This window comes from Ascaphus truei, chromosome 5 (genome assembly GCF_040206685.1).
Source record: "Ascaphus truei isolate aAscTru1 chromosome 5, aAscTru1.hap1, whole genome shotgun sequence".
In the NCBI taxonomy this organism is placed as follows: Eukaryota; Metazoa; Chordata; class Amphibia; order Anura; family Ascaphidae; genus Ascaphus; species Ascaphus truei.
The window spans coordinates 195,791,914-195,804,739 of record NC_134487.1 but is presented as its reverse complement, the minus strand read 5'-3'; the positions used below and the strand labels follow the sequence as shown (position 1 = coordinate 195,804,739).

The following is a 12,826-nucleotide window of genomic DNA, read 5'->3' as shown; positions in this document are numbered from 1 at the left end:
ACATTGTATTTGTAAATAAATGTTTTTGAACTGACTGCACCAATAAAAGAACATGTTGATTTGTCTTACTGTACTGTGCATTGTTTCCATTTGCTCCTTTGATAGTACAGTATAACAAAATACAGTGTTTCTAGAATGTCGAGGCTTGCTGCACTGTTTTTTTACTGCCTGATCGCGCAATTGGCGTGGGAACTAGGGCAATTGGCGTGGGAACTAGGGCAATTGGCGTGGGAACTTCTGTTCTAGGGCACCTAGAGATAAAATTCCCTCTCACTTCACCCCAACAGGGTCCGACCAGTCTAGCCGGCGAGGAGGGTCCTACCATTGAGCGTAATGGCGGAGAAACCTTTGAAACGGCTAAGTCAGAATGAGCAGAAACCTGGAACCCATTTATATTGGTTATACACTATTTATTGATTTTTAGCACTATTTATGGGTGGTCTGTTGCAGGTATTTTCGTTGTTCGTATATATATATATATATATATATATATATATATATATTATATATTTATATGTGTGTGTGTGTCTGTGTGTGTGTGTGTGTGTCTGTTTGGGGCTGGTAATTATCTTAGCTATTCACCCAGTTAGAGAGGGCTGGACTATATGTGTAGATATTTTCAAAGTGGAGTAGGCTTTTCTTTTTCTTATTTTGAATGTTTTTGTTGTGTTAAAGGAACAGGCGCAATAAAGCCTAATTTTATTTTCACTTTAAGCGGTCTCCATTGCGTACCTCTGCACACATCTCTTACAAGTTGCTATCAACCGCTACGTTGATTAATGGGTTAGGGGCCATTAGATTGTATTTTTGAATGTATTATTTTTAGCAATGGAGGGCATAGTCCTGCAGTATGCTGAAGAAGACGCCCTTCCTAATGGCAGGGGTAAGTAAAACGTTTTTTATTTACTTTATTTATGCTTCCTGGATAATGTTTTGTTTAATAATGGACAAATGATCTATTATCCATATATGGATAATAGTTATTTTGCACATTACTGTACTTACATAGTTACAGTACATAGTTACATAGTTGATGGGGTTGAAAAAATACTAAATGCTACATTTAGATAACAGATACTTTATCGTATATCTATACTTCCTTATTGATCCAGAGGAAGGCAAATTAAAACCCCAGTGTCATATCATCCAATGATATTTCCTAAGGGGAAAAATAAATTCCTTCAGGACTCCAAGAATTGGCAATCGGATTATTCCCTGGATCAACATTCTTCCCATGTTTACTTAGTATATCCCTGTATACCTTTCCTATCTAAAAAAGATATCCAACCTTTTTTTGAACAAATCTATTTCATCTGCCATCACAGTCTCCATGGGTAATGAATTCCACATTTTAACTGCTCTTAATGTAAAAAAAAAAACCTTTCCTTTGTTGCTGGTGAAATCTCCTTTCCTCCAACCTTAAGGAATGCCCCTGACTCATTTGTACTGCCTTTGGGATGAATAGTTCTTTTGAATGCTCCCTGTAATGTACCCGAATATATTTGGATATAGTTATCATATCCCTTCTTAGATGCCTATTATCTAATGTAAATAAATCTAATTTAGCAAGCCTCTCCTCATAAGTTAGATTGTCCATCCCCTTTATTAATTTGGTGTTTTTTCTCTGCACTCTCTCTATTTCCATAATGTCTTTTCTAAGGAGTGGTGCCCAAAATTGTACTCCATATTCAAGATGTGGTCTTACTAATGCTTTTTAAAGGGGCATAATTATGTTTACTTTCCTTCCATCCACTCCCCGTTTAATGCAAGATAAAATCTTGTTTGCCTTTGCAGCTACTGCATCACTTTGGACACGATTGCTAAGCCAGTTGTCTACAAGCACCCCTAAATCCTTCTCCATCAAGGATTCCCCCAATGTATCCAAATTTAATTTGTAAGTCGCTTGTTTATTCTTGCATCCCAAATGCATAACCTTACATTTATCTGTATTAAACCTCATCTGCCATTTACCAAGTTTCCAGTCTCTCCAAGTCCTTCTGGAGAGAATTTACATCTTGCTCTGATTCTACTACCTTACACAATTTAGTATCATCAAGGTCATTAAGTAACAAGATTAAAAGCAGGGTTCCCAGTACCGATCCCTGAAGTACTCCACTCACGATCTTAGCCCAGCCTGAAAAAGTTCCATTCATGACAACCCTTCGTTGTCTATCCTTCAACTAGTTTTCAATCCAGGTGCATATATTTTTACTGAGTCCAATTTGCTTTATTTTGTATACCAACCTCGTGTGGAACCATATCAAAAGCCTTTATAAAATCTAAGTAGACCACATCAACTGCATTACCCTGGTCTAAATTCCTACTTACCTCCTCAAAGGAACAAATAAGATTAGTTTGGCATGATCTATCCTTCATAAATCCATGCTGACTATTACTAATAATTTTGTTTTCCATTAGGTATTCCTGAATATTATCCCGTATTAAACCTTCAAGTAGTTTCCCCACTATTGATGTCAGGCTTACAGATCTGTAATTTCCTGGTTGTGATCTAGCTCCCTTTTTAAATATAGGCACCACATCTGCTTTATGCTAATCTTGTGGTACTGAGCCTGTGGAAATGGAGTCTCTGAATATTAAATATAATGGTTTGGCTATTACTGAACTTAAGTCCTTGAGAACGCTTGGATGTATGTCATCCAAGGGTCAGGTGCCTTGTTTAATTTATTTTTTTACAGCTATGAACTTCTTCCTCAGTTAACCAATTGTTTATTAATATGGAGATTGTGGCTTCCTCCTGCAACTCTTCAATTGACATTGATTCTTCCCTGATAAATACAGAGGCAAAGAATTTGTTTAAAACCTCTGCGTTTTCCTTATCTCCAATAATCTGCCTGCCCATCTCACACTGAAAGGGTCCTATATTTTCTTTTCTCATTTTTTTGTTATTAAGGTACTTAAAGAACTTTATAGAGTTGATCTTACTTTCTATTGCAATCCTTTTTTAATTTTCCATTTTTGCTAATTTGATTGCCCTTTTGCATTTTTTGTTACATTCCTTATAATTCTGATATGATGCCTCCGTCCCTTCTGACATAAGAATCTAAACGCCTGCCTCATCTTTTCCATTTCATCCCCTACCTTTTTATTTATCCACATTGGTTTTGACTTATTTCTTTTATACTTTTTACCCAAGGGTATACACTGATGAGTGGGCTTTTCTAACAATGGTTTAAAGACTGCCAATTTATCTTCTACTTTTATCCCTGCAAAAACATCATCGCAATGTATTACTTGTAGATTAGTCCTCCGTTTATTAAAATCTGCCTTTCTAAAGTTTAAGGTCTTTGTTGAACCCAAGTAATCTGCTTTTTGATCATTTATTTAAAATGAGACCATGTTATGGTCACTGTTAACCAAATGTTCCAGGACTGAATATCTGCTATTACTTCTACATTGTTTGATATTACCAAATCCAGTATTGCCCCTCTCCTGGTTGGTTCCTCAATAATTTGGATCATATAATTGTCTTTATGCACCCCCAAAAAACAGTTTCCTTTTGTTGTATTGCTAATCTCATTGCCCCAGTCTATGTCTGGATAATTAAAATCATCCACTATGCAAACCTAACCTTGTTTTGATGCCTTCTCCATTTGCAAAATTATTTTAGCTTCCTCAATCTCACAGATATTTGGTGGTTTATAGCATATCCCTACAAACATTTTCTTTATACTCTTACGTCCACTGCTAATTTCTACCCGGATAGAAAATGGTGAGATTCCCGGCGCTAAAACATAATGTTATCCCAGTCCATAAAAAATGTCCATGGAGCTCTACAGTTCTCCTGGTGATGGATGAAAATGGGTCACAAAACCACTACTGCCGACTGGCACCTTGCTGGTATTCCTGTAGGCAAATACAAAAAACAAAACACACAATTGCGCAGTAACAAGCACTAGATGGCAGCCCTTAACACCAAAAGGAATCCTACTTACAAGAAAAATTATTGTTGAGTTCAGTGGAGAAAATCTGTTATCTGCCTCTTCTCCTTGACTCCCAGGAACCCCACGTGTAGTCTCTACCTCGTTTATTTCTCTAATTGGTAGCCCCCCTGGTGCAGGCTTCTCATGTCCCCCGTGGGTTCCCAAAGAAAGAGTAACAAGGGAAAGGATGGTGCAGATTGCTAACAATATTAAATAAAAGCAAAACAAAGACAAGCACTTACCCACATAAGCCGGGCTGTATTAAAAACACTTTCAAAGTGCCGTCCGCTAATTGTAAGGTAATGCTGGGTGTCCCGCAATGTGCCTCGAGCACTCTCACTGCCCGAATTCCAAAACCGGCGCTCGTCACTGACATCACACGGAGGCGCCTCAGACACTCTCACGCACCTCCTTGCCGACAGCACTGTAGCTCCTCCTCCCCACAACTGAGGAAGTGACGGTCTTTGCATCACGAAACGATTGGAGAAAAAAACGAGGTAGACCCATTTGCATCCATCACCAGGAGAACTGTAGATCCCCATGGACATTTTTTATGGACTGGGGTAATATTATGTTATACACTGGCGACACACTTTATTCGAGCTCGGCTAGTTCCACGAATTCGGGTATACCCGGTTGTATTGAGGTTTGTGACTGTTTTCTGCCCGAGTGCATTGGGTTATTTTCCAGGCAGGGATTGAAGCATTTTATTCCCGCTGGCTGCAATACTGCACAGTATATATATATATATACTGCATTACAATTCATGAATTTATGCCATCTGGTAGACACGCGAAGCATTGCAGCCTATTAAATCCTAATCATTATCATTTAACAGATCAGCCGCCCGTCAGCCAGGCATGAACCCAGGCTGGGAAGGCAAACGCAACGGGGCTTGTCAGAGGTGAGGAGCGGCGCATTCCAGGTATCTGCCAGGTACATACTGGGTATTTGCTCGAATAAAGTGTGTCGGTGCAGTACTTGTAGCGCCGGGAATCTCACCATTTTCTATCTATGTATTCGTATTGCAAATTTGTGAGATAATTTGCTAGGAGGGAATCCCTAGGCAGCTTCACCAATCGCTCACAGAGTTTGGTTTTAGTTATTCAAACGTTATCACAATCACTTATATATTGTATCACTATTGGTTGTAGCACTGAGTTATAGGATTTTTTTATTTTATTTTTTTGCTAATTTCTACCCGCATGGTCTCTACATTTTCATCATTCCCTTCATAAACATCATCCCTGACAATAGATTTTAGATACGGTTTAACATAAGCATACTACACCTCCTCTTCTATTTGCTCGATTCTTCTGAATAAGGGATTAACCCTATAAATTAACTGCCCAGTCATGAGTTTCATCCCACCAAGTTTCAGTAACACCTATGATATCATACTGCAGCCTTGTAGCTATTAATTCAAGCTCCCCCATTTTAGCTGTCAGACTTCTTGCATTAGCAAGCATGCATTTATTTATTTTTTCAGCCTGTACTATTATCTTCTCCTTCCTTTCTGCGCCAACTTGATTTAGTCTTTAGAAGTTTTCTAATATTATCTGCATTTACTATGATTGTCTCTCTGCTTGTCAAACTCGCACTTGCCCCCATTCTACCTCCATAACCCCTTGTTTCCTCATCTATTCTACTTTGTTCATTATCTGTTTCATTCCCCTCCCCCCTCCATCCTAGTTTAAAATCTCCTCCAACCTTTTTAACATTCTCCCCCCTGTATGTGAGGTGGGGGAGAGGTGTATTTATTGAAATGTAGGCCATCTTAATTTTTTTTTACAACATGAATGGTACCGCAGGCCAGCGGGGACCCCCACCGGCCTATGTAATCAATTGTATGTTCAAATAAATAAATAAATAATGGTTTTATGTGGGGGCACAGAGTTGGTTGTGTATTGGTGCTTACTACATATTTTAATTTTATTACTAATGAAGATGAGCAGAGTGGTCTCCGGAGCAGAGCCATGTTAATTTGAGGTCGGGGGACCCTCTGCTTCCTGAGATACAGGCCCTGTTATGTGGTGCCGGTATGTCCAATGCATGTAAATATCCCATAACGATGGGGCCTGTATCTCGGGAAGCGGGGGTTCCCCGGACCTGAAATCAATGCAGTTCTGCTCCAGAGAAGTTTTTTCTATATTAATAATAAAATTAAATTATTATTTTTTTATTTCGGCTGTGATTTGAGACAGAGGCGGCTCTCTCTCTCTCTCTCTGCAGCAGAATCAACTCGCCAGGTAAGCCCTTTTCGGAGGGCAGATCATTTCGACGCCGGCTACTGGCCATTTTTTCAAATGTTGCTATCACTGTTATTCGGGCCTTTCTGCATACTGTGATGCTTAGTGCATAGGCCCCATAGTCTTATCACAAATGAGATTAGGCAATGATAGTAAAAACGCATCAAAGCATTGGTTTACTATTTGAGAGATGAAACGTTTATAAAGTTATTTTTAAATTCTTATACTTGTTCGATATTTTTAAGAGATATGACCTACATAGAAGAACCCATTAAATCTGTCACTGACTGTATGTCACATTGGCCCCTTTACCCATTCTGTGTATATTAGGTGAGTTTCTAGGCTGTGAACGAATAATGATAGTCACTTCTATTCTTCCAGACTTGTGACCATGAGCTGCAGTGTCAATGTGAGGAGGGCTGGGTGCCTCCTGACTGTGAAAAGACTTCAAGTGAGTGCATAAGGGTGGGGGATACATTCGGCGAGATCTTTATACATACTGTAGAAGAAAATGGCGGAGGTGGGTGGGCACTTGTCTTAGCTCTGAATGTTAGCCAGTCTTGTCATTATGCAGAATCGGCCAGAACCAGAACCGCCAAAGTAGTCAATTGAAGAATAAAGTCTGCCTCGCACAGTGAAACTTCATAGGCTTCAAAAAGACATTATGAGTTTTTTTTTATTTGCAGACGTGAAGCACAACGTTTCGGGACAAACAATACCTTCATCAGGATGAGTGACAAAGTAAAGGCAACGCCAATATATACCTTAGAAATGCATAACCCCTCACCTTGCCGATTTGTGTCACCATTATGAAAGCAATGATGTAATTGTGATTAAAAATAGTATGCACTGTATTGAAATACGTGTAAATAAAAGTTATTTGCATTACTCTTTGATTACAGTAGAATTTGTTTGTTTTCATAGTGAGCATTTTATTCTTTGTATTCAAAGTTAATATTTGTCATTCCTAATCTTAATAGTGAAAAATAGGGGGGTGGGGGGGGGGGAAGGAGGGGAGGTAGGAAAACAGGATAGTCAAATACTCAATTGCACAAAAGTGAACGTAATTCACATAAATGTAACAATTAAGGAAATATCTATATATGGCTCAATACACATAAATAATAGAAATAGAGGCAGTTATAGATAGTGATGAAATGCCCTAGCAGAACTTCATATTTTAGAGCTGATATGTAGTGGCTTTAAAAAGTCAGCCCTCAAGATTCCTAAATCTATACGATAAATAAGGAGGCAGAGAAGAGGCACCAAATTAATAAAGGGGATGGATATTCTGATTTATGCGAAGAGGTATGGTAAATTAGATTTTTTTAAATTAGAAAAAAGGCTTCTAAGAGGGGATATAATAACAATAATTAAATATATTCAGGGACAATACAAGGAACTTTCAAAAGAACTATTCATCACAAGGGCAGTACAAACGACACAGGGTCATCCCATAAGATTTGAGGAAAGGAGATATAATTTATTTATTTATTTATTAAATATTTTACCAGTAAGACCATTGAGAGTTACCTCACGTTTTCAAGTATGTCCTGGGCACAGAGTTAAGACACATAATACATGGTTACAAATACAGTTACATAAATGAACAGGGTATACATTATATACAAGACATTGCATGCACAGTTAAAGAAAATATATATTATGGGCGTATGAGACAGTTACAGACCAGATGAAAATGTGAGACCGCCTTAGATTTGAAAGAACTTAAACTGGTGGTGGGTGTGAGAGTCTTTGGTAGGTTGTTCCAGTTTTGGGGTGCACGGTAAGAGAAGGAGGAACGGCCGGATACTTTGTTGAGCCTTGGGACCATGAACAGTCTTTTGGAGTTTGATCTAAGGTGATAAGTGCTGCAGGTGGTAGGGGTGAGGAGCTTTGTCAGATAGCTGGGTAGCTTGCCCATAAAGAATTTAAATGCAAGACAGGAAAGGTGAACTTTGCACCTAGACTCGAGTGATGACCAATCTAGTTCTTTGAGCATTTCACAGTGATGTGTGTTGTAGTTGCATTGGAGAACAAAACGACAAATTGAATTGTAGAGGGTGTCAAGTTTGCTAAGGTGGGTTTGAGGTGCCGAGCCATATACTATGTCTCCATAGTCAATAATTGGCATTAGCATCTGCTGTGCGATATGCTTTCTGACCAGGAGACTTAGGCCGTGTCCATAGATGGACAGGCCGTGCTGAGGCGTGCGGATGCTCCGCGCTGAGCCCCTGCATCCTCAATGAGGATGCCTTGAGAGGGGGCTCACACGAGAGTCCGCAGGCGTGCTGATGAGTTGGAGGTTTCAGCCGAGCGCCAAGCTGTTTTTCAGCGCGCTGTCAGCTGAAACAATCCAATCGCAGCACACCAGCGTCAACGTCATGGCGCCATGACGTCGGCGCCGTGACATTGACGTCAGTGCGTCGTGGGAGATTGGCCCAGCGACGCACTGACCCTGCCTCCAACCACCTCCCCCCCGGCTCCCTTCGCGCATGCTGGCTCGCCTGCCAGTCCGTGCAATCGCGCTGACTGATGCAGGCGAGCCTCAGCGTTATCGCGCCTCCGCTCTCCCCACACCTCTATGGCCCGGGCCTTAGGGAGGATTTGTTCCTGTAAAGTACCCCTAGTTTGGCATAAGTCTTGGTTGTCAGGGTATCAATGTGCATCCCAAATGTTAAGTGGGAGTCAAACCATATGCCCAGGTATTTAAAACTAGTAACAGGGGTTAGGGTGGTGTTAATGTTGGTTCTAATCTGGAGCTCAGTTGCTGGAAGCTTTAAAAATTTAGTCTTGGTCCCAAATACCATTGTTACAGTCTTGTCAGTGTTTAAAAACAGTTTGTTTTGGGAAATCCAGTTTTCGAGTCTCAAAAAGTCAGACTGAAGTATGTGTTGAAGGTTAGAGAGGCTATGGCTGTGTGCATATAGGATTCTGTCATCTGCAGACATGTGTATTGAGGCTTCCTTACAAGCTGTGGGAAGATCATTAATGAACACTGAGAAGAGTAGGGGCCCCAGAACAGAGCCTTGCGGGACACCACAGGTGATATCCAGGGGGTTAGAGTTAGAGCCTGAGAAGGACACATGTTGGGATCTACCTGATAGCTAGGACTGAAACCAGTTTAAAGCATACTTCCCTATTCCAGAGCTCTGGAGTTTGTTTAGCAAGATAGCATGATCAACAGTATCAAAAGCCTTTGCAAAATCTAGGAATACTGCACCAGTGTTTTGTCCCCGTTCCATTCCACACTGGATTTCATTGCAAACTTTTAGAAGGGTAGTTACGGTGGAGTGTTTGGGACCAAAGCCAGATTGGAATTGGCTAGGGAAATTTGTCTTGGTATAGTAATCGCTTTATTGGGAGTGGACAAATTTTTCCATGACTTTGGATAGAATTGGGAGAAGAGAGATTGGCCTGTAGTTTGAGACAGTTTTTTTGTCCCCACTTTTTTTAAAGATTGGGACAACTCTGGCAGTTTTCGAGGTCTTAGGGATATGGCCTGCAGACAGGATAGAGTTGACTATGGAAGAAATTGGTTTGGCAATGGCTGGGGCACCAAGTCGTAGGAGCCTAGATTGTAGTAAGTCAGGTCCTTATTGGATGCTTAGTTTTAGTTTGAGGAGCGCTTGTGTAATCTCCTCTTCAGATACTGGGCCAAATTGAAAATTGGGGGCAGTGTTGGGAGGGGGTGGGGCTATGTGGGTACTCCCAGGATGAGATTCAGGTTTGTGGTTTGGGCTGTGTTTAGCTAATAAGTTAATGGCACACCCCACAAAGTAATCATTGAATGCATTTGCAATGTCAGTGGGGTTTTTCAGAGTAATATCCCCCTTAGTGATATTACTTGGTTGTTGGTGGTTAGAAGGCTGGAATATATTGTTGAAAACCTTCCAGAAGTTAGCTGGGTTTAATGTATTTTGGTGGAGATTGTCTGAGTAATATTGTGCTTTTGCATGCCTTGTTTGCCTTGTGCACATGTTCCGCAGGCATCTGTAGTGATTAAGATCCTTGGTTGTGCCTGTCACTTTGTAGATTTTCCACAAGGTATCCCTGAAGTGGTAGAGTGCAATAAGGTCAGTTGTAACCCATGGAAGGTGGGCCCCCTGTACCCTTATTTTGCGTAGTAGAGCATGTGTATCGCAGAGTTTTAAGAACTCTGATTGGAAATAGTCTAGCGCAGAATCAGGGTCGGGAATTAAATCGAATCTGTGCCATGGGCAGTTGGTAAGGTCATCCAGAAACTGTTGTGGGTTAAAGTTTTTAAATGTTCTAGTGAGGAGAACTTTAGGGCTTGAATGGGGCGGTTTAATTTTCCTTATACAGTACACTATTGCATGATCACTGAAAATATCAGGAAGGATGCCAGAGGATTGGATTCTTCTGGGGTTTGAGGAGAAAATCCAGTCTATCAAGGAATGGTTATGCGATTTCAGGTTTGTCCGTGTGGGTTGGGAAATGACTTGTGATGGGTTAAGTGACTTGAGTTGTATCTGGATCTTGTGGTTTTTAGGGTCAAGCCAATTGAAGTTGAAATCCCCAAGAACTAGCAGCTCACTCTTCTCATTCAGAGAGGAAATGGAGCCAAGAAACTGGGTGATATCAGTCAGGGATTGTAGAGGGGCTTTAGGGGGGCGGTAGATGCCAGCGAGCAAGATGGGCTTAGAAAAGGGGAGGCAGATTTTGCCAACTAGAATTTCAAAAGAGGGTGGGCTTTGGGGGCAATTTAACAGTGTAAATTGTAAGGTGTCTGCAATATAAAATAACACCCCTCTTCCTCTCTTTGACCTATCTCTCCTAAAAATGGAGTATCCCTGAATGGCGATATTTGCATCAGGGGTTTTAGGGGTTAGCCATGTTTCTGTAAGAATGATGGCTTTGGGTTTATGCATAAAGCACTATGCCCTTAGTTCGTCCAGTTTGGGCAGCAGGTGCCGGATATTTATATGGGTGACAGATAGCCCTTTTTGGAATTTAAAGGTGGAATTCTCAAGGGGCATGGGACAGAGTTGAAATGGGAGGACCTGGGTTAGGTTCAATATCACCTGCTAAAGAGAGTAATAGTATGAGTAGAAATTTGGGTAGTTGTTTGCAAGTTGTAAATTTGTGGTGTTTGCCATTAGAGTGAGCAGTGGTTGGTGTGCTGGTATTTAGAGTTCTCCACCAACATTCAGTAGATAGTGCAAGGCTTTTGAGTAGTCCAGGGTGTATGGTGATGTTGGGTGTGGGCCAGGATGGAGGAGTTTGTAGTGTATAGAGGGAGCAACATCTCCATGAGGCCAGGAGAAAGAAAAAAGTTAAGATACATAGCAGGTTCATTATGCCAGAGGTAGGCAGTGCTGCATGGAGCTGATGTGAGCAAAGTTAGTGTGTGCAGACTAAACAGCAGGGGTGCGCCTGTTCCTTGTCAAATGTTTTGCTGCATGCAATGCTGGAGTCAATTCAGGGTTTCAGTGGGCTGAGTGGGTGTGGGAGGTATTGTGTGCAGTCAGTTTTGGGAGAGGCTGCAGTGAAATAAGTTGTAAAGGGGTGGGGGGTTAAAATATGCAGGTTAACAAGCATAGGATCAAAGTGTGGTCATATAAACTCACTTTTTGTTGCTTTGAGTAAGAGAGTTTGCAGAAAGATGCAGTCACCAGTCACCTCTAGTTAAACTATAGTCTAACTTTATATTGTCACTTAAAATGATCACTTTAAATGCATTACTCTTAAGATGCAATGCTACCCTGCCAATGCAGGGGGGATATTTGTTTTATACATCTAAAGCAGTCACATGACCCTCCCCCTGATATGGCCAGCAGCAAAGGAAGAACTCGTTATAGTAAGGGCAGTTAAAATGTGGAATTCATTACCCATCGGAGACTGTGATGTTCAAAAAAAGTTTGGTTAACACACATTCCCAGCTAGCTCAAACTCCTACACCCACCACATCATGAATATATGTTTATGTCAAAAAAGAGTGCCACTGTGCGTGGAAAATGTATACAACAAATATTTTGTTGTACAAAAAATGATTACCAGGATAAACTATGGGCCTCATGCAGTAAGCGTTGATAAGGATTTTTTCGGCATTTTATAGCCAAAATTGGGTTTGAGATTCAGTAAGCGCCGATAAGTGCTTGATTTCGCCAGTTTTCGTAGCCGATAATTTTGTTATGACCAGTCGGCTGCCGATAAGCCTGTTTTCGCCACTGATCGCCACTTTTTTAAATCGGCTGGATTCAAGTAACAAAATCAGCTTATCGGGGCTGATCGGCACTACGAAATTGAGATGTTATGGCCAATTTCTCCCGCCAACTAAAGTTGGCAAGTTGGAGGGGAGAACGATCGCTAAGGCTGCCGGAACGGCACTTAGAAAAAAAACTCTTCTGTACATCAATGGAAGTCAATGGAGCGGGGACGTATAACAGTATAGTACTGTTTACGTTTCATTGCTCACAATACAAACGTGATTTGCATTACAGTGTGGGGGGCATTCCCTGCATTGTGTCACGGCTGACGTGTATTATTTGCATAACATTGTACTTTTACATGTTTTCATCATTTGCGTGTCACATTACTCATCATGTGATGATGTGTCAAGGGAAAATACTATACTCAACTCTTAAAGGAGAACCTCACATCATATCACACATT

General features: G+C 40.9%; 1 protein-coding gene across 1 annotated transcript in view; it reads left to right on the top strand.

Moving 5' to 3' along the window:
- LOC142495721 (zinc metalloproteinase-disintegrin-like cobrin) overlaps positions 1-7,078 on the top strand; it is a 475,628-nt gene extending 468,550 nt beyond the window's left edge. The window contains exons 18-19 of the mRNA XM_075601587.1: positions 6,572-6,641; positions 6,877-7,078. Coding sequence (XP_075457702.1) covers positions 6,572-6,641; positions 6,877-6,923 — 117 coding nt within the window. The 3' untranslated portion in view covers positions 6,924-7,078. The remainder of the gene's footprint in view (positions 1-6,571; positions 6,642-6,876) is intronic.
- Positions 7,079-12,826: the final 5,748 nt, after the last annotated feature.